The 27,164-nt window shown below is 34.4% G+C and overlaps 2 protein-coding genes across 2 annotated transcripts in view; one reads left to right on the plus strand and one right to left on the minus strand.

The window, feature by feature from the left end:
- The window catches only part of MFN1 (mitofusin 1), a 33,813-nt gene extending 12,126 nt beyond the window's left edge, over positions 1 to 21,687 (plus strand). The window contains exons 8-18 of the mRNA XM_045851526.1: positions 1,663 to 1,816; positions 1,935 to 2,002; positions 8,437 to 8,558; positions 10,065 to 10,191; positions 10,383 to 10,487; positions 10,760 to 10,862; positions 11,557 to 11,786; positions 13,413 to 13,565; positions 14,590 to 14,786; positions 16,583 to 16,717; positions 19,522 to 21,687. Coding sequence (XP_045707482.1) covers positions 1,663 to 1,816; positions 1,935 to 2,002; positions 8,437 to 8,558; positions 10,065 to 10,191; positions 10,383 to 10,487; positions 10,760 to 10,862; positions 11,557 to 11,786; positions 13,413 to 13,565; positions 14,590 to 14,786; positions 16,583 to 16,717; positions 19,522 to 19,603 — 1,476 coding nt within the window. The 3' untranslated portion in view covers positions 19,604 to 21,687. The remainder of the gene's footprint in view (positions 1 to 1,662; positions 1,817 to 1,934; positions 2,003 to 8,436; positions 8,559 to 10,064; positions 10,192 to 10,382; positions 10,488 to 10,759; positions 10,863 to 11,556; positions 11,787 to 13,412; positions 13,566 to 14,589; positions 14,787 to 16,582; positions 16,718 to 19,521) is intronic.
- Positions 21,688 to 22,132: 445 nt separating this feature from the next.
- The window catches only part of GNB4 (G protein subunit beta 4), a 47,465-nt gene continuing 42,433 nt past the window's right edge, over positions 22,133 to 27,164 (minus strand). The window contains exon 10 of the mRNA XM_045851527.1: positions 22,133 to 26,230. Within this exon, the coding sequence (XP_045707483.1) occupies positions 26,124 to 26,230 (107 nt within the window). The 3' untranslated portion in view covers positions 22,133 to 26,123. The remainder of the gene's footprint in view (positions 26,231 to 27,164) is intronic.

Consider the following 27,164-nt stretch of genomic DNA (forward strand, 5'->3'; position numbering starts at 1 on the left):
AACATTGATGTACAAGAGAAATATCTATTGGTTGAGTCTTGCATGCCACATAACAGGGGCCTAGCCTGCATGTGCCCTGGCATGTCCCCTGGCATGTACCCTAACCAGGAATCGAATAGACGACCTTTCGGTTTGTGGGACGACATCCAACCCACTGAGCCACACCAGCTGGGGCTAGAAACTTTTAAAAAGAATAGAGCCCTGGCCTGGTGGTTCAGTGGGTTGGAGTGCCATCCCATACATCAAAAGGTTGTGAGTTTGATCTCTGGTCAGGGCAGATACTTAGGTTGTGGGTTTGATCCCCATTGGGCACATACAGGAGGCAGCCAATCGATATTTCTCTTCCACATTGATGTTTCTCTCCCTCCCTCTCTCCCTGCCTCTTTCTTTCTCCCCTCCCCACAACCCCACTCACTCCCTTCTTCCCTCCTTCCATTCCTCTTTGAAAATTAGGTAACATATCCTCAAGTGAGGGTTTTGTTTTTTTTTTTAAAGACCTTAAAAAGAATAACATTTCTAAAAAAAAGACCTTAAAAAGAATAGAGTATCTTAATATTTGGTCTATAAATAATGTTTATTTAAATTACTTGACACTATTTTTTCTGATTTTGATAGTAGTGTATGTTTATTGTAATATATGAAATGTATAAAAAATTAAATTTACGTTATTCCATCAGGGTTCACATGTTCAATTGTTTGTTTTCATTGTTCCTCCCATACCCAAAGTTAGAATTTTGCTTTATATGAAGCTTTATATCCTGGTATTATTAACTCTTGTTGTAATATCTCTTTGAAATTGGGTTCTCATTTAATCATCAGAGAATTGGGAAATATGACCCACAAATGTTTTTTCTCCATTCTTATGTAGCTTAATTTTATTATTAAGTACTTAGTATTATATACTTAATTTTAATAAGTATTAACATAGAAATTTCTTACCATAACTAAAAGCTAGTACCAAACCCTAACTATTTTTAACCCTTAGTCCTAATTTTAATACCCAAGTGCTAATCTTAAACCTAACATTGTAACCTTTTCTCCAGCTAATGCATTCTCCCCAACTTTAATTCGCAGTATTATCAAGAAGGGAAATATAGTATTTGTGTCCTGACTTCAAAATAAAAATTGCTTCATTGTAGCTTATTGTAGCCCTATTTTCTGGTTTCAAAGGTATTAATAACTTCATTGTGGAAAATTTGGAAAATACAAAAAGCACAAGGAAGAAATAAAAATGCTACCCATTTTTTTAGGTGTTGGCCTGCATGCCACCTCTTAAGTTACATAAATACACATATACACTCTTCATTTCCTTGTGGTATAATCACGCACATACTTGGTACAGAACTAGGAATATCTTCCCATGCCATGAAGTACTAATATTTGTCTACAATATGTTTTATAACAGCTGTGTGATATTTGATGATCCATCAGAATTTTAAATTAAATGTTCAAAGGAAGAATCACTACTGTAAGTTAACAGAGAGAAATATTCTGTCAGCAAGCATCACACTTCACTTTATTAGAATTATAATTAGGGTTTGTTAGGTATATGGGAACTGTTACTATGATATCACTCTAAGTGGAGTTTTGGTCTGTAGCTGTCAGTTGTGATTATATTTGTTTAATTCTTAGCAGTTCATTGAATACCCTGTTTTGTTCTAGGTACGCAGACAGCACACAGAAAGATGCCTACATTTTTTGGTGGAGGAACTCAAAGTTGTGGGTCCTTTAGAAGCACGGAATCGTATTTTTTTTGTTTCTGCAAAGGAGGTTCTCAATGCTAGAATGCACAAAGCACAGGGGATGCCAGAAGGTGGTAGGTATTCATCATAGAGTTCCTTTTGAAATACAAATATAGATTATAAAAATGGCATGCCAGAAATCCTGTCTTACTGTATAGATTAGGTTATTAAATCTTCACCTAAATGTTACAGGTGGGGCACTTGCTGAAGGATTTCGGGCAAGATTACAAGAATTTCAGAATTTTGAACAAATCTTTGAGGTAGGAATTATGTGAATGTATCGGTTAATATGAAACCCTGGCATTGGATGAGAGTGATTTTCACTATTTGTCTTTGTCAGTAACCTTACTGTTGTTTAGTAGAGTTACATAGCAAGTGAAAGGAGGAAAGTTTGAAGAATGGAAGTCCCTGCAAAATGGATGATCCGTAAGAATTGAGAATTAATTTCTTTCTTATTCTTTTTTCTTATATCCACAAGAAGCTACTTTCTAATATTCTTTGTGTTGTGCATTGAGGGAAGTTCTCTATATTGAGTAATTTGGTATAAGACTAAGCAAATGTAATTGCTGTTGGAATGGATAATAAAGCAAAGTGAAGATCATCTTTTTTTTTCTTTGTATCTTATATTTGTAGGGACATACAGAACATAGTTTGGTATTTGATGAAAGTTTATTACATTTCTAAACTATGTTGTCACCTGTTAATTTTTCACGTCTTATACCAAGTGTCCTTAACACATGAATGAATACAAAAATAATTAAGATACAGGTCCTGTACTTCAGAAATTTGGCAGGAATTACTGAGGCACATGTATAACTAATGTGTTTGCAGCATGGAGGAGGGAGGATTCTTCTTAATGTCTTGGTGTAGGTGTTTTATTCAGAGATATTAAAACTTATCCTGCATTGGACTGAAAAGTTCTTTAGATGTTAAAGATATCTAAACTCTTATTTAGCCCTGTTTAGTCTAGCTCTGCTTAGATTGCATATCCTTACCCATGAATGAACACAGACCTCAGAACTGAAAAAACTTCCATCTGTAATTGTTTTTTTTTTTAAGATTTTATTCATTCATTCATTCATTTATTTTAGAGAGGGAAGGGAGGGAGAGAGAGAGACAGACAGAGAGAGAGAGAGAAACATCAATGTGCGGTTGCTGGGGGTCATGGCCTGCAACCCAGGTACGTGGCCTGACTGGGAATCGAACCTGCGACACTTTAGTTCGCAGCCCGAGCTCAATCCACTGAGCTACGCCAGCCAGGTCTATAATTGTTCTTTCTCATAAGCAGTAACTGCCTTAATAGTAAGAACATGAATATTGAATGTACTAGGCAGAATTAAATATTTGCTCACTGTCCCTCATCTTTAATTTGGTGAGAAATAGAAAGATTATTCAGATAGATGAAGAAAAGTTACTTAAGAAAGAAAACCCACTACCAGCTATTAAGGTAAGATCTCTCTAATTGTTTGGAGACCCCCTGGGATAGCAGCAGATGTCCTCTCAGACTATAGGATACATGAAAGTCTCGGTTACCAAGAGATCATTGTTGTCTGTTTATTGTCTTTCTCTTTTGCTTTCACAAGAGATTTAATGTTCTCTTCACTTTTACCAGTTATTTTATCCATGGGGAAACATCTGGGAGGGGATCTATTCTGTTTCCCTTGTCTTTCCTTATTTATTGATCTTCCTTTCCTTCTTCCCATCTCTTCCCTGTTTGTCATTGGCTTCTCCTACCAAATCATATACTGTTCTGTTATACACTTATATACTGGTTCTTGGTACAGTTTAGCTTTCCCAAAATAACTCCTTGAAGAGGTGGGGATGAGAAGAACAAAAGATGTACTATGGAGCACTGGTTCCCAAACCTGGCTGAATTACATGAGGTGCTTTAGAGATCTGCAGATGCCTGGTCTGTTCCAGAGTCTGATCCAGTGGGGCTAGGATGGACCTCGGAATTGGTATATTTTCAAAGCTTTCCAACTGATTACAATAATCAGGCAGACTTAGAAACTATTCTTAATGTTTATAGGAGAAAATTGGCAGTTTTTGTTTTATTGTAAAAGTATGTTTGGACATCTAAAAATTATATATGGAAAGAAACTGCTTATGAGCAGGAGTTTTTAAATAAACTCACAGAGAATGCCAGGATTTAGAATTTGAAACATTTAATTGAAACTGTTACAGATCTAAAATGGAATCAGAAATTACTTGAATTTATCTAAAGAATTAATAAGATGGACCAAAAATTTTGTCTGGGTGTCCAAACATTTAAAGCATCATTGTTTTTTGCTTTTTCTTCTTTTTTTCAATTTTTTCTTTTTGAAGAAGGAAACTTTATTTAGTGCAAACAGTTCAGTGGTAATACAGCATGGCTGTGAAAACAGCACAGCAGTGAGGCTGCCCAGAGCCAGGTGGCTCCATGGCCAGGACCCTCTTCAGCTAGGCCGTTAGTCAGTGGTCCACACTGGCCTGCTCCCAGACACATCTTCAGTGTCTCAGCTCCAGCTGGATAGACACAGTCGTCAGTCTTCTGTGGAAAGTGCGTTCTGCTTTTTGTTTTTTAGGGAAAAATTTTAAGGCCACGAATTTGTAAATGGGTTTCATAATTCAGTTTAGGCTTCATTGTTTATTTTTAATTACAGTTTTTGGAGTATCCTATTTAATACAGGAGTTAAGATTCAGATGTTTTGATTCTTTTCATCTAACTTCCATTTATTACTTTCTTGTTTTCTTTGCATTAAAGGCTATATTACAGAATATGGCCTTTATACACATTTTGTCATTGTTTTAGAATTCTCCTTTCTTTGTAGTTTTAATGATTTTGGTGAAAAGAAAAGCTGAAATTCATTATTTTATCATGATTTTTGCCGTGGATTTCTTTGAGATTTATTTGGTGCAAGGGAGCTAAATATTGATGAAAAAACAAAGTACCAAATTAAATAAGGCTTGGAAATGAAATCAAGTAAAGTCAATCAAAATGAACATTAATTCCATTAATACATTTTCTTTCTGTGTTCTATCTGTATTTAAACAGGTATATGTTCTGAAGGCCCTTGAGAAATCTAAATCTCTCTGTTCAGTTCTTTGGCCATTACCTTTTAATAATTTTGGTTGTGTGATGGACAAAAATATATAAAATAACTCTTCTGTAAAATGTCAATGAATTTGTTGTAAACCAAATTTCTGGGACAACTGCTAAAATTTGAAAATGGACTCTGTGTTAGGTTAACAGTCTTGTCCCAGTGATAAATGTTCTAAATACAATAATTGTCTCATGAATCTGTATGTTTAGTAGTAAGGTGTGGTGGCTGCAATGAATTATCAGATTGCCCAGCAGGAATGGTTATATGGTTATATACGCACAGCAGGAATATATACACACACATATATGTAAAATATATGAATATTTCTATATAGATATAGCCAGAGAAGGAAGATAAACACAAATGAGGTTGAATGTTAACATTTGGTATATTTACTTGAAAGACATATTACATTGGTGTTCTTTCTATTACTTTCTTGTTATTTAAAAATAGTACTTTAAAATAGTAAGTCAAGAGTGTTGAGTAGTATGTTATTGAGTGTTTGGGGTGTGTTATCAAGGGGCCTTGACAAGTTCATTTTATGTTTTAATTATATATAAATATTAATATTTATTGGTGTAATTATGTACAATTGCTTACCAGCTGGCTTCTTTAAATGTTACTAGACAATCTGAAAGCTATCTTAATTGAGATATGATTATTGTTTTGGTTCTGAATCTTTAATAAGTTATAAAACAGTCTAATGGATACCTTAACAAGATGGAATTTAAGTTAGTTTGATGTAATATATTAAACTCAGAAAATTAGAGTTTCTGATAATTATATTCCCCATGGAGATCCAAAGCATATTAGTTTATTAAGGGTTCTGAGAAATAATTCAGTAAAACAGAGTATTTCTTTTGCAGGTTGACTCTTGATATTTTTCTGATCAGTGGGAACACCATTGTGGGATGGTGTTTTAATTTGAAGATTGCCTATTTTCTTCTTTATACTTGTTGTTCATTGTATATTTTGAATCAAGGAATAATTTTATATTGCTTAATAACTTTTGAAGATTTTCCTTTCCTGTCTAGTTTAGCTCTAATACTGTGCTGTTATCTACAAATTGAAGACTTCATTGCTGATATCTAGATCTGCTTCATCGAGGAACATAAAATTTTTTTAACCTTTTTTCGTTTAAAAATATTTTAGTGTTTCTTTATAGTTTTTGTGGAAGTTAATTTGGCAATTAATGAGGCAGTATTTAAAGTAAAACAGAAGTTTTATTTGTTAAAAAAACAGGTTTGCACTTTAAAAGTTTAATATTGTTTAATTGTTAGTGGTTTTACTTTGGCATGTACTAAGCAGGAATGCTGTAACTTCCTACCACCAATACCCTCATGATTAGTGATATGGAGTAATGTGTCAGTGAACTTACCCATCAGCAGAAGTGAGGCCCTGCAGTGGAAGGAAGGAATGGTCTCTGAGTTAAAGCTTTCAAAACTGTTCACTAAATGAATTACCCTCAAGTGCTTACAGCTAGAGAAAGGATTTTTGCTTTGTATTTTATACCTCAAACAAATCCTGAAGAGGGCAGCTAAAGTGGCAAAAGACATTTTAAGTCTTGTCTTTGTGAAGTGAACAAATAACCATTTTAGAGATCTGAAAGCTAAGCTAGTTTATAAATAGTACATTGAATGAATGTAACATACTGATTTCAAGATGATATACAGGGTGTGGCAAAAGTAGGTTTATGGTTACTCGTACAGAAAATAATACAATAATTAACAAATAAAAGAATAAGCTCTCTTTCATGTACCCACAACTGTAAATCTACTTTTGCCCCACCCTGTGTGTAGGACTAGAGTATTAAGTAAATACCCTTTAAATCTTGAAAATTATTTATTTTAATGAAGGATAGTAAAAACTTGAGAAAGAATGACCACAATTTTGTACTAGTTATATACAAGGAGTGACCCCAAGCCCTGGAACTATCTTCTGGAGGTCATGCCTTTTGTAGTACAGGCTTCCTTTGCTAGGTGAGTGTTCTAGGAGCCTATCTGTATCAGTGTACTGGCTGACATTGTTGTGAGAGGCTGTATTCAGCTTCAATGAATTTTTTAATGAAGACTCAATATGTTTGCGAATTTTGTGATGTATAACTTATGAGCACACCTGCCCCACACTGTGCTGAGTGTTCAGCAGTTTTTTGCCAAAAACCAGCATGACCCCTGTGGCCCACCCTTCCTGTTCACCCATTCTCGCCCCAAGTGACCTTCTGGTTTCCCTGGATAAAAAAAATCCTGGAAACGTTTTTCCGATGTGAGAGAGGTGAAATAAAAAACAGCAGAAGCACTAAAAGGCATCAAAATCGATGAGTTCAAAAACTGTTTTGAGCAGTAGAAAAAATGTTTCTATAGGTGTATTGCATTAAATGGAGATTACTTTGAAGGTGACTGAAGTATAAACATGTACAAAAAAATACACAATTTTTTATAAATATAGTCTGTTTCGGAGGATGTCCACCCTTGCATATCTAGTATAAAAAGTTATACCATATGTATAACTAGTACAAAACATTAAATGCAGAGAAATGTTCAAGTTGGGGTGTATTCCTAATTTTTAATAACTCACCACAGAATTAAACATGGCATCCTACAAACCACCTATTATAGTTACTGATGTTGTGACCTGGTTGAACATTTTGTGATTGTTCAAAGATCAGATAGTACTATTCTGTAAACACTTGTAGTTGTTTTCAAGTGTTATGTCAGTACAGAGTTTGACTTTCTATGAAGTAAACATGAAAGGCTGATTTTAATTTAATGATTTTTCAAACATTCAGTGAATCATCATAAATGTTTTAAATAACTAGTATGTATATATATTAAAATTGAAACTAAAATTTCACAAAATAAACATCCACCACTATATGTGATTCTGAAATATTCTATTAAAAAAAAACACTGGTCATCAAGCTCTGATTTGTACAACTGTTAACAGGTTATGAGCTGCATGAACTTGAAGGTAAAACTAATAATAGGGCATTGTGGGGACCAGTATGCACATACTGCAGACCAATGATAGTAACAGTTGTCTTTGAAATAAATGTAGACTTTTTCTATAAACAATTTAAAGTATTACTCAGGTTGTTTAAGAGTATTTTTTAAATTGTTCAAGTTTTAATCTGCAAAAGTCCTTTTTAAAAAACTTTATGTGAATCCCAGCATTCAACTAGTTTTTTAAATTGTAGAATTAGAGTTCATAACTGAAGAACTTTATTAGGCTATCTATTGCAAGTATGAGAAAAATTTAAACTAGAAGTAGATTAAAGGTGATATAAATAAAATCAGTAATTCTAGAAGAAAAGCCTTTTTTAACATTGAAAATAGTACTTGGTTATTTACTTTCAAAAAGTAATATAAAAACCATTGCACATTACTGTGTAAAATTACACAAAGATTTGAACTTGCTGTTTGGAAGCCCTTTTTACTTTTGAATCTTTGTAATTTTTTTAACCTTTGTAATTTTAAGTTGTGTTTATCATGCCTTTATTTTATATCCTAATTTCTGTTTTGGTTAAAGTTATAAACAGCAAGTTTTTGTGTTAAAATTCCTAAAAATGTTGGGATGGAATTACAGTAATGTGTCATGGCTTCGGCCCCTCGCAGGAGTGTATCTCGCAGTCAGCAGTGAAAACAAAGTTTGAACAGCACACTATCAGAGCTAAACAGATACTAGATACTGTGCAAGACATAATGGATTCAATAAACGTGGCAGCAGCAGAGAAAAGGTATGAATGCATTTATTGCAAAATAAAAATGTAAGTTTTATGTCAATATGAATTCCTTAAGCTAAAATTTTAAATAATTATGAATACTTTCCTACTAGAATAAAACTTCTGGGTTTAGCTAATCTTTACTTGTACATTTTTAAATATTTGAAACTGTAAATATTTATTTACTTATTGTACACATCATTTGCATTCCCTGCACCTCAGTATTCTTGTGTATGAGTTGTGGTTTGAAAATGTTTAGTGGTTTTAAAATATCTTACAGCAGTGGAAGAGACATTTTTCGAGCTAAATTTCTAGAAGAAATCAAAATAGATGACCCTCTTTTTTACATTTAACACATGACCAGTCACTCATATATTCATACATTGATCCCTTGAAATCACTCTTTTATGCCAGTGGTGGTTTTTTACCAGCTGGCAAACAACCAAAGGTGATATTAACTGCCAGCCAGAAAGTCAGTTTGGTAAGCATTACCATATATGTCATACTGTATTGCAGTATTTTATTCCATTTATTACTTTATAAAAATGAAAATGAATGCTTGAAAATGCCAACACCATCAAAGAAAAGAGTAGTTGTTACAACTTTGATACACTTGAAATGATCAGGATGTTACTTGATGTGACAAATACAGTGATGTTGAGCCTCAGTTGAACCTTTTTAGTGAGCTTAAGCCGATTAAAAGAAAGGTATAAAGCATAAAAGTCCAAGATGACATGCAATTGGAATTTTAAATGTATCTGATATTGCTGGGAACAATTCCTCTCACATCTAAGTTTATTGCCTAATTTTAACACATTTCTAAGAATGTATTATCTTAAAAACTAGAGAATTTCCAGCTTATATAACAAAAGGGTGATACTCTAGAATCTGATTTCAGGCTCTGTACACTATTTCTATATAATGAATATATGGTCTGCTGGATTGACCTTATTAATTTTTAAAAACATAGGACATTGAACTAAACATGACCTAAAAAAGATGTGATTTGAGGGTGGTTTATGTAATCATAATACCTCAGAACAACAAAGTCCAGATATTCTAGGCTTTGTGGGCCATACTATCTTTGGCAACTATTCAGTTCTGCGATTTTAGAGCAAAAACAGGCATTTGGGTAGTTAGTACATGAATGAGCACAGCTACATTCCAAGAAAATGTTAACAGAAACTAGCATCTGCAGAGTTGGCCAATTTGCTGGCCCTTATATATTAAATAAAGTCAGTATTGAATTCTCTTCATATCTGTGAAGTGTTTGGATGCTTAGAATTCTTACTAATCCTTTGGTGGGATTCAGGTGACACATGGGCAGAGAAACAAAGTAGTTTAAATCCAGTCATCTGTAAAATTTTTGTAAGTGAAGTATTTAAATCTTTCAATGTTGAAGTACAAGATTTTTTCTTCTGTCATGCTAACAGATAGTTTAATATATAATTGAGTGCATTTGCTTAATTGCTTTGAGACTTTACTATCCTCTGAATATTAATTACTTTCATACTATGATAGAGTTTATTCAATGGAAGAGAGGGAAGACCAAATTGATAGACTGGACTTTATCCGAAACCAGATGAACCTTTTAACACTGGATGTTAAGAAGAAAATCAGGGAGGTTACAGAGGAGGTGGCAAACAAGGTGGGTAACAGGAACTCTGTGGTTAAAAAATGGAATAGAAATATTTTTCATAATGCTTAAAATGTTATTCCTGTAACTTAAAAGGAATACTTTGTTTTTTGGGGTGTTTTTTTTTTTTCAATTTGAATTTTTGAGTGATTGATGAATTTGTTTAATTTTGTTTGCAAATTTTTTTTTTTCCATATTTCCAGGTGTCATGTGCAATGACAGATGAAATTTGTCGACTCTCTGTTTTGGTTGATGAATTTTGTTCTGAGTTCCATCCTACTCCAAGTGTATTGAAAGTATATAAAAATGTAAGTTAAATTGTACTTAAAAGTTATTCAGATAGTTCCCTCACCTTATTCTATACTATTATGTGTTGGCTTTATGGCAGTCAGTACACAGTTGAACTGTCACCATTTCCTGTGCACTCTTGTAATAAATGTAAATTATTTTGTATTAAAATACATAAGAAAGTTATCCTCTTAGAATAAGATCATTTTAACACTTACTACATTTTTAAAGTTTTTATAAAACTTTATATTCTAGAGAAAAAAATGATGTGGTCATTTACTGTTTTTACCAGGAATTAAATAAGCATATAGAAGATGGTATGGGAAGAAATTTGGCTGATCGGTGCACCAGTGAAGTCAACACTTCAATGCTTCAATCGCAACAAGAAATTATTGGTAATAGTTATGTCCACAAGTTCATGTGTAGTATTTCTTTATTTTGTTGGTAAAGGATATATTTTCCTTTAGATGTTTAATAAAATGTAAAACAGCCTTGGCTGGTGTGGCTCAGTGGATTGAGCTCTGGCCTGCAAACCAAAGGGTTACCGGCTTGACTACCAATAAGGGCATAAGTAAAATCTTTTAAAAAAAAAATATTGATGTTTCTCTTCCTTCCCCCCTCTAAAAGTAAATAAAATCCTTTTTTGAAAAATATTTTATTTATTTATCTTTAGAGAGGGGAAAGGAGGGAGAAAGAGAGGAAGAGAAACATCAGTGTGGTTGCTTCTCAAGCACCCCCTGTTGGGGACCTGGTCCACAACCCAGGCATGTGCCCTGACTGGTAATTGAACTAGTGACCCTTTGGTTCTCAGGCCAGCGCTAAATCCACTGAGTCACACCAGCAAGGGAATAAATAAAATCTTTTTAAAAAATAAATAAAATGAAAACATTATTTACTATTATTTTTAATTTTTTAAATTCCTTTATTTTCCCAATATTATCTAGTTCCCTTATCCTCCACCCTACAGCCCACAGTCACCACACTTACTGTTATTTTTTATTTTTCATTTTAATCATTGTTCAAGTACAGTTTTCTTCCTTTTAACACTATTATTTTTTAAAATAAATGTCCTAATTTTGTTCTTTATAGAAAATTTAAAGCCATTGCTTCCAGCTGGTGTACAGAATAAACTACATACGTTGATTCCTTGCAAGAAATTTGATCTTAGCTATGACCTAAATTGCCACAAGTTATGTTCAGATTTTCAAGAGGATATTGTATTTCGTTTTTCCTTGGGCTGGTCTTCCCTTGTCCATCGTTTCTTGGGCCCTACGAATGCACAGAGGGTGCTTCTAGGATTATCTGAGCCCCTCTTTCAGGTACAGATTTTTTCTGTTTTGCTTCTATTGTTTGAAGTAGTCTTTTTTTATCAGGTGTTTATTGCTGTACTCCTGCACAGGTATGTGTCTTTTATTCTCACCACTCAAGATTCTCCTTTTGTATTTTGCTTATGTGATTTTCTCTACTGGGGTAAACTATGTGGAATTTGCATGTTTGTGAACTAATATCTATCACTTGGAGCCATTTCTGAATTAGGTATGCTATTCATAGCAGAAAACCAAGTCGAAAGTTTTCCTTCTGTACTGTTACAGGTCATTCTACTTACATAATTGAAATTCTTTTTTTATATTCTCATCTTAAAAGTTGTTGTTTTTAGACTTTAGATAAACTGTAATTAATACAGGTTTAAGAAACTTTTTTGAATTTACCAATTCAATAATTTTTCAGATAGTTATGAATCACCACAGTCCAATTTTAGAACATTTATATCACCCCAAAAGATACCCTGTGCCCTTTGCTGTCAATCATCACTCCCACCTCCAGCCCTACTGCTAGTCAGTAGTTATCTTTTTGCCCTTTTTAGAAGTTTCCTAATACATGGAATTTTTAAAAATGTTGTCTTTTATGACTGGCTTCTTTCACTTAACAGAATGTTTTCAAGGGTCATCGTGGTGCACAGATGGTGGTAGCATACATCAGTACTTCATTCCTTTTATGGCTGAGGACCATTCCATTATACACCTCACACATTTTATTTACCCACATATCGGTTGATGGATATTTGAGTTGTTTATACTTTTTGGTTATTATGAGTAATGATGCTGTGAACACTCAGGTTCTGCTTTTATGTGGACATCTGTTTTCACTTGTCTTGAGTATATACTTAATAGTGAAATTGCTGGGCCATAGACAAATCCATGTGTAGCTTTCTGAAGAACTGCCAAAATTTTTTTTCAGAGTGGGTACAATATTTACATGCCCACCAACAATGTGTTAAGGTTTTCTGTTTCTTATCATTCTTGTCCAGATTTGTTATTATCAGCCTTATTTGTTCCTAGTGTGAGTGAAGTGGTATCTCATTGTAGCTTGGTTATATTTCCCTGATGACTAATGATTTTGAACATCTTTTCATGTGCTTGTAGCCATTTGTGTATTTTGCTATGTAAAATGTCTGTTCAGATCATTTGCCCAATTTTTAATTGGGTTGTTTGACTTCTTACTGACTTGTAGGAGTTCTTTATATATTTGAGATACAAGTCCTTTATCAGATAATGTGATTTCCAAATATGGTCTTCTAGTGTGTGGCTTATCTTTTAATTTTCTTATGATGAATTTTTAAGTGTAAAAGGTTTAATACTAAAGTTCAATTTTTTTAAAGGGTTGCACTTCTGGTATTAGAACTTTTTTAAATACAGTTTTAATTTTTCTTGAGTTGAGGGCCTACTGTTAACGCGTAGACTGATTGTATATTATGATATCTAGGTCGTAAAAAATGAGTTTCAGACCATTTTTATTTTCTTCATATGTTTATGGTAAACTTATTAATTGGCATTACTCTTGTCATTAATTTACTACTATAATTTTAAAACATGCAGTAGAATTTTATAAATGTTATTTCATTTGTAGTTGTTTAATTGTGATAATTCTTTTTTCCTTGCTATTAGCTCCCCAGATCTTTAGCTTCTACTCCCACTGCTCCTAATAATCCAGCAACGCCAGATAATGCATCACAAGAAGAATTAATGGTTACCTTAATAACAGGGTTAGCTTCTCTTACATCCAGAACATCTATGGGCATCATTGTTGTTGGAGGAGTGGTAAGAAATGGGACTTTTTATTGTAGTGAAGATTGTAATTTTCAAAGCTGTTTGCTAGGTCACAAAGAGAAATGTATATTTACTTCTATTTCCTAGATCTGTAAAATGTCATGAAAACTTGTAGGTTAAAATTAGTGAATTAAGCCCTGGCTGGGTAGCTCAGTTGATCAGAACATTGTCTCAATACACCAAGGTTGTAGGTTCGATCCCCAATCAGGACACATATAGGAATCAAACAACGAATGCATCAATAAGTAGAACAACAAATTGATGTTTCTTGCTCTCTGTCTCCCTCCTTCTCTCTCTAAAATCAATCAGTAAATAAAATTTTAAAAAAGAATTAGTGAATTAAGTCTTGTCTAAAGATTTTTAAATTGAAAATACTGATATATAACATTGTATTAGTTTAGGTGTACAGCATAATGATTGAGATAGATATAGGTATATATATATAGATATGTATAGATATATCTATATATATATAGTGAAGTTATTACCATAATATAAATTTTTTTAAAATACATCTTTAGGAAAGAAATATCACCAACTCGCTGGTCCTTAAAATAATGCTTTCCAACTATTTTCCTATCACTGCACACAAAGAAGTGATATTTGTACGTGGGGTAACCAGAATGATCCAAATTCCTTACCTAATCTTCTCTGAATACAAAGGGTATTAAAGATTACTTTTCAGTAGTAGTTCTTATGTTAAAAAAATTTAATATCATTTAACAGCATGCCTTTACATAGTTTGCTGTTTCAAACCTCTGTCCTAAAAGAAATCAATCTCCTTTTTTGAGATACATTGAATCAACTTACCAAATGTCTAGCAGGTTAAAAACTTCTTGCCTGATATTTATGTACTACTCCTTTTTCAGCTTGTTTGGTTTTTGATAACTTCAGATTCTCTAGACAGGAATATATACTTTTTAAAAATGAATCTGACTCAAAAAGACCTGTATGTAGTACAGTCTCCCCAGAAGTGTTTTTCTTTCTCAAACTGAGCTGTAAATTTATCTTGCAGGTTTGGAAAACTGTGGGCTGGAAACTCATATCTGTTTCATTAAGTATGTATGGAGCTTTATATCTTTATGAAAGGCTGACCTGGACCAACCGAGCCAAGGAAAGAGCTTTTAAGCAACAGTTTGTGAACTATGCAACTGAAAAACTGCAGATGATTGTTAGCTTCACAAGTGCAAACTGTAGCCATCAAGTACAACAGTAAGTTGAAAAATTCATATTTAGCTCTTAAAAATGGAGTTTCATTGAAGTGTGACATACGTGGAGAAAATGCACAAGAGTATAGTTCATTTATCACAATGTGAAAAAACACATTTGTTATTACTCTGATAAATACTTGGATCCACTGTCTTTTTTTATATATCATAAATATTAATTTCATTGATTTAGTAGAAATGTATAGAATTCCAATTAAATCAATGCATAATATTCTGTATTTGAATTAAAAAGTTCTCTTGAGTTCAAGATGATTGCAATTTAATGGAAGATATAATGTACACAATTATAATAAAAGGTAAAAAGTGATAAGTAATATTAGAGGCTCTAGAATCTGAAATCATGAAGATTAGTGGATCAATAAAATTTTCTAGAGAAGGTGTAGAATGTGCAGAACAGGAAGATATAGGCAGAGAAAACAGCTTAAACCAAAGGCAAAGAGGGTAGGCAAAGCAATGTGTTCAGAAACATGAATTTTAGTAGGAGCTGTGTATGTATGGAGGGATGGGAGTACATTCAAGTATGAACCTAACAATAGGACAGGGATTTGGATAATTAGGAAACATAGAAATGATATCATTAATACATAGCTGTAGAACAAATAGCTTTGCAGTGGTGTGGTGTGTACAGAATGGTTTAGATTAAGGAGACAAGAATTTGCTGGGAGATGATAACTGTTTCAGACATAAGATGAAAACCTGTACTAACAGCTACAGAGAATGGAGAAAATTAGGGAATGGACATGAGACTACTGAATTAGTTCATTTATTCATTTACCAAATATTTACTGAGCTCAGATTTTATGTAATAGGTTTAATTTTACATCAAGGAAGATCTTTCCTCCAGTGAAGATAGCTGGGTCTGTAGTAGAAGTCAGTTGAGGTTCATGTACATAACAACAAAGTTAATGAAGCTTTCCATTCATCTGATCATCAAACATTTATTCATTGTCTACCATGTGACAATAACTATGCTAGACATTATGGGAAATAATGTCTAAAAAAAAGTTAAAAATAACTTGATCCTTTCTTTAGAGGGTGTCACTCTAATGGGGAAAATGTTAACTAATTATTCAGTTCAAATATTAGCTAAATATTAACTTAATAAAACATTAAAATAATGAAAGATGCTTCATTTGTTCAGTATTGATGATTGTTGCAATGGGGAGAGAGTGGAAAGGAAAAAGACCATGGTGAAGATGCACAGGATATTAGTTGCAGAGAAAAACAAGTAAGACAGTTACTTGTATTCCAGAGATGTACAACTACGAGGCATGCTTCCAATTACAAAATACAAACATGATGTTTGCCAAAGCTAACGTATGAACTAGCACACAAAATAAATTAATACAAATTAATACCCTTCAGTTCTAGAAATATGATTAAATGTTGGTATGATTTAAAGTAGTTTTGCCTCAGTCACAGGAGTTAATTAAATTTTCTTTCCTGTTCTCAGTAATTATTTTTATGGCAGGAGATAAGAGTAAGGCTTACTGTGCTTCTGAAGAAATGTAGCCATCTTTTGCCTTTTTATAGCTTGTTCATATTCACAGCCGTATAGCAGAGGTGATGCTGTCTGTTGAGCATGGACTTGAGGCCAGATAAAATTACACCCACAGTCACATTAAGCCTACAGGTGCCATACCTCCCTTATCCCATTCTTAGCATCTTGTTTTTTGATACCTACGTTCTTAAGTATATTTTAAATTTGTGACCTCCTTTTATATGATCTTTTAAAAAGCTCATGCATTTTAAGACATTTGTGTTGTTTTTTATTTTAAGGGAAATGGCAACCACTTTTGCTCGCCTGTGCCAACAAGTTGACCTTACACAAAGGCATCTGGAAGAAGAAATTGCTAGATTTTCCAAAGAGATAGAGCAGTTGGAGGAAATTCAAAACAATTCAAAGCTCTTAAGGTATTTGAACCATTTTTTTTCTCAGTAATATGAACATTTATTGGTCTCATAACCAGAATATAATTATGTAAACCACTAGTGAATTTGTATTAAAACTTTAGCTCTCTGTTGACTTTAATTATAATTTTCCATATTTAATTTTATAGTATTACAATTTCAGTGAATGCTGATTTCAACAAGAAAAAACATCTGATGTAAATGAATGTTTTTAGATTTAAACTTAGAACTCTCTGTTAAGATATATTAGTACCCCCGCCTTTTTTTAAATTGATTTTAGAGAGGAAGGTGGAGAGAGAGGGAAAGAAACACAGTCATTCGTTGTTCCACTTACTTATGCATTCATTGGTTGGTTCTTGTATGTGCCCTGACCAGGGACCCACAACTTTAGCATAGCAGGACAACACTTAACTGAGCTCCCTGGCCAGGGCAATATTAGTCCCCTTTGAGATCACAAGTTCTGTAATTATAAGTATCGATACTTTTAGCTCTGTATACCTAAGACCCATAACTACCATTTTCACTGAGGACTACTACATTTGAAGCTATAAAAGTAAAATATATCCTAGTATAATATGGAATTCTGGTTTAATGTGATTTATCATGGATTCTTTGGGGTCTAAATAAATTCTGCATTAGAGGACAAGACCAGCAGTTTTGCCATGTGGTCTATACTTCTTGGCAGTTTTTAACTTCCTACTTCACTACCCAATTACTGGCTCACCTATGAGTCTGAAGGAATCATTAAGCATCATTTAATCCCTGCTGCTGCCTACTAGGGTACATACTACATACAGTTGTCCATATAAGAGCAGTTTGCAGTGTCTGCAATTGGAGAAGATGTCCTTGTGTCCCAAATTTTGGGACATATACAAGGTCTGTCCAGAAGGTATCCAGCCATGTAATATGAAAAAGGAGAGATTTATTGAAGAAGATACAAGACACAAGAAATATTGTACATAGAGGGAAAAAAAAGAAACATTGTACATAGGACAGTGATGCTTCAGGCCCCAAAGTAGGCACCTTGGGACCTCACACAGTTCTCCCATTAGCCATCAGCTGCCCTGTCACATTTCTTGAATCTCATTGACAGTCTAAAATCTCTTTCCTTTCAAAGTAATTTTAGTTTTGGGAAAAGCCAGAAATGGCAGGGCACCAAATCTGGGCTGTATGGGGCTGAGTCACCTGGGTGATTTGATCTTTTCCCAAAAAAAACTCTGTACGAGATGTGATGCATGAGCGGGTGTGTTGTCCATGATGAAGCTGCTAATCACCAGTGGCCCATAGCTGGGGCCTTCTGAATCATCCAAATAGTTTCCATGAGGGAATGTTCAAGCCTAACACAAAATTGGATGCAAATTTGTTTCTCAGTCATTTTGAATGCAATGGCCACACAGTCCACATGCTCACACAACAGTGTCCACCACCCACATTGACTAGGGCAGTGGAGTCATCATTATTCACACATGCACATTCCAGTCCACTCTGCTTGTTTGCCAGGTTACATTGATGTAACACAAACCATTCTTGTTATATGGCTGGACTTTTTTTGGACAGACTTTGTATTTAAAACACTTGGTGTTGTGTCTCTCCATGGTGTCTTGATCTGATCCACAGTCACGTTCTCATTGTACCTCAGTCTCAGAATCTCTGGAGAAGATGACTGCCTGTGTCTTAGATGCCAGCCTCCTTTCCCACACACAGACACACCCAAGTGTTTCATTGCTCCTGATAAGTTACAGCTTCCCAAATTGGTGAAACTATATCCAGTAGAAGTATTTTTGTTTTTTTAACCTAGGAAGGTTATTAAATAGTCTTTCATCTTGTTATGGCAAAACATGATAAAAAATTATTGACACTTATGTACCTTTCTGATTTTGGCTGGACTGGAATAAGTATGAATATTTTTGATCTGCTAATTTACCCTTTTTCTAAGATAAATTAAAAAAAAACAAATACCATACTTGGAATCTCCATTGTTACTGGATTTTGCTCAGCCATTCAGATAAAATTTGATTGCCCTGGTACTTCAGAAGAGTTGTCCAGCCCTGGCTGGTGTAGCTCAGTGGATTGAGCTTGGGCTGGGAACCAAAGGGTTGCTGGTTTGATTCCCAGTCAGGGCACATGCCTGGGTTGTGGGCCAGGTGCCCAGTAGGGGGCTTGCAAGAAGCAACCACACTTTGTTATTTCTCTCCTTTCCTTCCCTTCCCTTCTCTCTAAGAAAAAAATACTAAATAAAAAATTTTTTAAAAAGAGTTGTCCAAAGAAATTTGCAGTGGCATTCATATGTACATGTAACTTAGATGGCCTCAAGTATGTATGTGCCCTGGCATAATATGAGAATGGGAGACATAAATCTGTATTTGTTGGTCAGTTTTAGTTCCTGTTTTCCTCTCTTTTTATGGACATTTGGCTGAATCAAGTATGATTCTAATATTTTTTAAAAAAATATTTTGTTACACTATGGTTCATATATAAAAGCACTTACTCTATGCTTAACTTAAAAGAAAGTCAAGGACAATTGTGACGGTACGTGACTTAGGCTCTATCTCCCATGTAAAGTGATAGGACTACTGTTTCCTGCGCTTTTCATCCTTTGAAGTTCTGAACATTGGACTCTGTTTACTGCAAAGCTGCAGTAGCATGTATAGTACTCTAAAAAGGGTTTTCATTGTTTAGTCTGAGTTTAGCTAAATGTAGCAGCAGCAACCTGGGGGCTTTTTTATTTTTAACATGGGATGGGATGCATTTTTTTTTCTTGTGGATCTTAATAATTATTTTGGTGTTTTGTTTATTTTTTAAAATAGAAATAAAGCTGTTCGACTTAAAAATGAGCTGGAGAATTTTACTAAGCAGTTTCTACATTCAAGCAATGAAGAAGCATCTTAACAATAGAGATTGCTTTGGTGATCATCATAAGAGAAAATGCAACTTGGATGATTTGGGACAGTTATTTTTATGAAATTATTTTAAATATGAATTGTACCCACTATACCTAAATAGCAAATTCTTGTGTAAATTCTGATAATGATCTATCTCAGGGTGTTTGCATTTCTGAAGAGTGTTATTATGTTTCTTTAGTTTCACTTTTAGGTAAGGAACAGGCTAAATAGTTTGATGTGTTAAAATGATGAATTAGTTAGAAGCAACAGAACCAATTATGTGACCCCTGAGGGGTGGGGCCTTGCTCTTACTTAGGGCTCTCTTCGTTTTTGATTCTGAAAAACTCTGCTTCCTGGCATCCAGGAGTTAGAGAATGCTCCCTTCATCTTCTTTATCAAAACTAATTTTCAATGTCACTTTAATGGGAATAGTCACATTTTTGTTTTATATCTCCATTGCTCTAACCACCAAAAAGGAGTGTAGGATGTTCTTGAGTGTATTATCTTGCAAGTTACAGTCATTTTTGCCACTCTGCCAGGTATGTAAAACACTAATAAATACGCTCTTTTTTACTCCTTATATTCCCATTAAAACTGATGTAAAGCGTGTAAAGGTTTGTCGTTCTAAATAGTCTCTTCTAAAAGTTTCTGGGTCAAACATAGCGTGCTGATGTTTCTAAAGAATGTTTTCAGCTTCAGCTATGACAGCAGCAAGGAAAGTTTTCTATATCGCCTTTGAAGTTTGAAGTGATAAAATAGCCAGAAACGGAGGTCTGAATTTTGGGTGGTTAGAGTCATGTACGAACCGTTCTACAGAAGGTGTTTGCTGAGGGCACTGCTGGATTGTCCCCCAGGGTGGCTTTACTTCTATTTAATTGTATGAATTTGCCGGGGCATGGTTGAAAATTAGCACTGTATTTTTTAGCTTAATGAAGTATTTATGGATTCAAGTATTGTGCGTGTTTGTGTTAAAAACTTATTGGAACTGATATGGAAACATTTAAAAATGATATTCTAGGGCTTTGCTATGCAAAATGTAGCCTTGAGGACCACCAAATCAGCATCACCTGGATGCTTGTTAGAAATGCGCACTCACAGAGGACACAGTGCATTTGGCCAAATACATATATTCACGCTTTTCTGTGGGAGGGATATCTTTTCAGGCTGTTTTCTTCTTTAAAGACTCACTACTTCCTTTTCTGTGCCTTTAAGGCTCCTAGATGCCATTCTGTCTTTTCACAGCAGGTGCAAAACTGTTTTTCAGGGTATTTTAAGGAGAATATCATTTAGGCCATAGAAGCCTTTAAAAAATATTTTTATGCCAATCAGATACTAGGATGAAGTGTCAAATCCAAATAAATATTAACTAATAGCTTTTGTTGTTGCTTTATAACCAAAAATTGGTACCTGCCACCAACATGTGTGAATCGGGTAACAATTGCAACATGAAAAATTGATGTCTAAGACTGGATACTGCTAATTTAGTTTACAAGTTCAAGTCCTTAACTTTATACATAGTACTTGAATTTCTGAAACAGCATAGTGGTTTGGTATCACCTCATTAGTGTACCACTGCGGTTCTCAAAGTTTGGTCCCTGGATCAACAGTATACTTGTCAACTTGTAAGAGATGCACATTCTTGGATCCTACCCCAGACATACTGAATCAAACTCTAACTTTGGGGACCAGTGATCTGCTGTTAACAAGCCCCCTGGTGATCCCGATGGCACACTAACATTTGGGAACTCCTGGATTTGTGGTTCTGGTATGTAAGCTTGTAGTAAGTTTTCCATCACCAGTTTGAGTGCAGTTCCACCTGATGAAGTTTGAAAATGTAGGAGTGTTGGAAATGGAACACTAAAATAATGAAACCCAACTTTTATGCCTAGAACTAAATGCACCTACAGCCAAGCCTGTGAATTCTACAGAAATCATGTAATTTACAGTTGATGTAGTTCAGAGTTATTGTTCACTGTGTGTGTTTGCAGGAATATTTATAAACTTTGTATAACCTCCAACTTTTTACAAAAGTACATTTTTTATAAGTATGCAAACTTCAAGGTGAAAATAAAACTTGTTTGTCTGATAGTTGATCAGTGTAGCATTTATATGGGCATTTAGTGAGCTTTATTCTTGATTTTTATGGTTTAGACTGGAAACTGTCTTGGGTGGGCTGACTCATCTTTTGACTGGATTAACTCTTTTAGCATGCCTGGCCATAAACTGAAAGCTTCTTCATTCATCCTTCTCCAAGGTTGTGGTGATGAAAGTAAAAACCTTCTAATCAGTCCTATAAGCAATAGAATGGTTTATATCCTAAGGGGGCACCAGAGAAAGAATGACTTAATTGTGCTTTTTAGTGAAAATCTGTGGTCCTTTAGGGCTAAGGCAACATAGTACAAAAGGATAGATCAGGAACACATGATCTCTTCCATGTTCTGTAGCCCATGACAAATGTTTAGATAAAGGAATTAGGACTGAGCATGAAATACTGGGCTTGGAGTTTAGTTCTGGGACTTAAATATGCCACATGAAACCTGGTTAAAGCACTTTATTGATTACAATATCAATTCACAGCCAACATTATTTCACAGAGCTACTGTACAAATAAACGAATCAGTGTGCAAGGAAGATCCAAGAATACTGTTAAATCATGGGACAAATCCATCTTATGTTTGGTTTAAAGTCTAGTACATTCGCCTCTCCCATAATCGTACTACTGATGTTCCCAGTCAGTTGGCCACAAGTGGGTATGAACCATTGTAGGTAAAGAAAAACATTTTAACCAGCTTAAAAAACCCACTTAGTTGGGGATGCCTTTGGGTAAGAATATGCAAATACAGTGTTTAGATGATGCTTTGTAAAGAAAACAGAATAGAGCACCATTGTGTAACAGAAAGAAAAGTCTTGAAATATCAAGTATGTCTGAAGTTCTATTAATTAAGAAATACATACTGCCTGATCTAAGGTTTTTTGGGCACATTGAACACCAGTTAAATCAACTGGGTTTTCCATAATGCTGCATTCTCATAACTTTTATAGGATCAGTAATTGGACTTAACAAAAAAAGACTTAGGATATTTCATCAACATGCAAACATATTTGCTAAATACAAGGTGTACCATCAATCTGTGATTAATAAATTACTTTTTAAAACAATGCTAACTTAGACATTCAAATACAAACCATTTTCATGAGTACCTATGGTAACCAATGTTTTAAAACACAGCACTCAATTTAGGGCAACTCAAAATGAACAAGAGAAAAACTAGTAAATAGAAAGTGTACTTTATATTCTACTTAAACTAATTTAAAATGTCAATTTTATTCATTGTGCTACCCTTCCTCACAAGAAAGATAGTCTAGCTTGTGGGTCTTTTAAAAATTTGAACAGGAGAGGAGAGAGATAAAATTTTGCTTTCCACGATGGCAAAAAAGGGAACTAGAACCTTAAGATAACTAAATTTTTTTAAATGATTTAATCCTGACTCACAGCCTAAAGTTTCTAGAAAGATAATGTTCATTATTAAAATAATGATTGGCTTTTTTGGGAGATTGTTCAGTCAGTTTCCATAAGTTCAAATACATCAACAAATAAGCCACAATTATTCAGTTTTGTTAAACGGTTTTAAATGTGAGACATTCACCAGTGTTCAAAGTATAAACTTCCCTGAAGGTTTTCACTTTTAAAATGGACAATCTTAATTATTAAATCTAAGAACTCAAAAGGTCAGTTATATAATATTGCACAGTATTTTTTAACAGTAATAAACATTTTATCACCTGGAAAAGTGAAGATCTATTTCTCTTTTAATAGATTAAAATTGTCTACCCCATATTCCAGAAGCCCCTACATCCATCATGTCTAGGACACAAGCACTATTATTAATCGGTTCAGCTGAATCTAAATTAAAATAAGGAGAACTGCCAGCTAGTATCCCTTGTAGCTGAAATATTAAGCCCAAATCTTTGCCTCTTTGCAGATGGAACTCATGGTGTGTGTAACCCTGGAATCACAGGTGTTAAGGGCTAGGGAGGGACCTAGCTTATGGTAGCAAGTGCTTTTTGAGCAGGTTTTTGGGATGATTTTGGTTAACCACAGGGCATGTTACTATTAAGTTGTTTGAGAAAAGAATATATGCCTTTAAAATATTTTTGTCAGATCTTTAGAAAACAAAGTCCACAAGTAAAACCTGTTTCTTACAAGGTAAAAAGAGAATTGATAGGCCTCAGATAACTGCAATATTGTTGATAGTACAAATTCCTTAAAACTACATTTGGCCATATTTTTTAAGTCTTCTAAAGCCAAGATCCGAACTATACAGTTTCTATGTGTTATGTACTATTTTCTTTTATTTCAGGAAGTCTAATGAACAATAATTAAATAGACAATCAGCTGAACTCAAACTGCAATTAAAAATATTTAGCAAGTGGAATTCATACTACTAGAAAGCAAAGGTTTAACTAGTAAGTTAATGTGGTAACAAGGTCACATTTGGTCATATATATAAGTAGCCACAATCTTCGGTAGCTTTCAGATGCCTAATAGTTAATTACAGGAATTGCTTTTAAGCTATGCATAGAAACTAATAACATTAAAATAAATTTTTATCAGCATGTTTAAGATCATAGAATTGTAGTCTGGGTGCTTCTCTGACTAAAGTTTTTTGCTCCTAGAATAACTTTAAAAGTAGAGGGGATACTCTATTTTTCACATGGCAGAAGTGCTTTCTTGATTAGGAGTTAGGAATGAGTTGCTGAACTACATGGCAAACCCTCACCCCCTTTTGGAAGTGAGTACATTCCTTTAAAATATTTTTGCCTGATCTTAAAGAGCTGTTCTATATGAAGTAATATAAATAGTCCACAAACACTAATAGGATAACGTTCATAGAAATCTGTGTATAAATCCATTCGTGCCTGCCATCCACAAGTTATTTTGGCCCCATATCTTCATCCTCCTTTATTCATTTTACTCTCTTTTTAATATCAACAATGTTAAAACTGACTTCATTATAGTTGGTGTACTTGTTAGCACATTCACAACATAAAAATGAAAACTGACACATAAAATTTGTAAGTATTCAGGATTATAGGTGACCCTATCTCAACAAGTATCTGACAGAGTTTACTAACAAAACACAATGCACCATCAAGCAAGACTAACAATCTCCCATTGTCAATCATTTAGATTTATTTGTAAGAGAAAAATGCAAGGGGGAAAGTATCTGTTTAAATCCAGGAGGGCCCATTCTAGTAATAGACAACACATTATACCATTGACAAGCAGAGGAATGAATTGCTTAGTATTTTCCTCTGGCTCCTTTAAGAATTGCTCTTTGAATTTTTCTTTTGGCTTTAAAATGGAGTCACTTGGATCTAGGCATTTTTTGAAGCACAGTCGCACCACTAAGAAACCAGTTACTTTGTTTTCAGGGAAGAAAAGTCACAGAAGAGCAGAGCTGAAATGTTTCCTTCTTAAAACCTGAAGGCACAGTTTACATCAGGTCAGATTTTAGGTGAACATAAATTCATTAAGCCACCTTGTAACAACTATACACAGGTCTAGTGATTGGCTAGATTTTACACTTTGAAAAAAGGCATCCGTCACGTTTCCTTAGCTCTAGATGCATACCAATGGAGCACATACCAGCACTGGGGAAGTGCTCCAGATGCAAGGACGGTGCAGACGTTCATCCCTGTTCTGGAGTAATGAGTAGGCTACTAACTCGATTCTTGAATATGAAATCAATAGTGAAGTCCAGTTGTTTGGAGGATTACTCAAAGTGTCATTTGATCATAACCTTTTTGAAATGTCAAGAACCATTTATAGGCAATTACTGCTATCTACCTATTCATAAAGTTTCTTATGTATGTCTGAAGTTTCATAGAGAAATCTCTATTCCCTAGCTTTCAGGTTATCTTCCTCTCAGAGGGCTGAAAATGAGCACTTACTTAAACTGATAGGATGGTAAAAGATGCACCAGAAACTAAGGACATTGAAAAGGACTCCACTCCAGGTACCTACCCTGTTAGCGATTCTTAAAACTTGAGGCAACCAGGAGGTCAGAATTCACAGAGACTTTCTTCAAATATAAGGACATGCACATAAGGGACTACTCTATTACTGTGCCTGGTTCCTCCATTAAAAAACAAAAATGTGACATTTCTGATGTATACAAAGTTAAAGATGCAGTTCTTAAAAAAGGCAAACACAAACATGATAGGTTGCTATAATGTATACATTTTGTTCTACACAAGGAAACAAACTGAGTAAAAGCAAAATTCATCAAAGTTAAACTAGCTCAACTCAATACACTGGTCCTTTTGATTCAGCAAGCACCTTTGCCTTGTTTTTTTCACCATTTTTTTTCTGTTTTGTATTTTACTGAAAGCTGCTCTTTGTATATAATCTCAATAGAAAAATCTTCAACTGCAAATATAAGGTAGAATTTTTTTTCACAGCTCTAGGCTGCAGCACTGATTTTTCCAGGTATCAACAGAGAACAGAAACATTGTATGCACTGTTAATTCCAGATTCTGAGAAAACTGTCCCAGGAGCCTGTTGCAACAGCCATGCCATCATCAGTCACGCCCAAACAGCTGACACGGTTGTCGTGCCCAGCAAGAACACCTAAAAGCAAAGTTCAGTAAAACGTTAGCAATGGCAAGTTGTAGAATTAAACTTAGGTCTGCAGAGAAGATATGGGAGGTTACTACTTAGAAGCTAACAAGTTTCTCTGAGTCTGGAGACGGAGTGCCAGGGGTAAGCTGGACACGTAAGTAAAATACAATTCTTTGTGCTACGTGAATTTTTGAGGTGTGTCGTGCTATTCTTTTTGAAAAATTATTTCATAATTATGCTTTCTTATATCTAGGACAACAGTAAACATTATCACTTTACATAAGCTTATGCTACTCCAAATGTTGCCACTGAGCTATGCTATTTTCAAAACAAAATTTTCAGTGAAATAGACCCTTTTCCACAAGAACAACAAAACATAAGAATGAAGTTGCCTTATGTCACCACTTCTAGAAATACCAACATGATTTATTTACTTTATTCGGTAAACCACCAAACACTGGAATGTTTTGGTTATAGCTTTCTGAAGCCATCAAACTCATCTAGCTTTAGTTTCATTTGCTTTTTTTTTTAAGCATATTTTATTGATAAGCTATTACAGTTGTCCCAGTTTACCTCTTTACCTCCCACCTCCCTCCACCTGGTACCCACCTCCCTTTCCTCCAGCAATCTTCCCCTCTTAGTTCCGGTCGGGCATGGGTCGGGCATGTAAGTTCTGTAGCTTCTCCATTTCCTATACTACTCTTAACCTCCCCCCGTCTATTCTGTACCTGCCATTTATGCTTCTTATTCCTTGTACCTTTCCCCCCATTCTTCTCTTTCCCTTCCTCCTCCCCATTGATATCCCACCAAAAGATCTCCGTATCTATGATTCTGTTCCTGTTCTGGTTGTTTGCTTAGCTTGTTTTTTAGATTCAGTTGTGAACTTATTGGCATTATAATATTCATAGTTTTGTTAACAGAAAACTATGGTAACAGAGGAGAA

Source organism: Phyllostomus hastatus, unplaced genomic scaffold (genome assembly GCF_019186645.2).
Source record: "Phyllostomus hastatus isolate PE091 unplaced genomic scaffold, TTU_PhHast_1.1 phas_contig_86, whole genome shotgun sequence".
In the NCBI taxonomy this organism is placed as follows: Eukaryota; Metazoa; Chordata; class Mammalia; order Chiroptera; family Phyllostomidae; genus Phyllostomus; species Phyllostomus hastatus.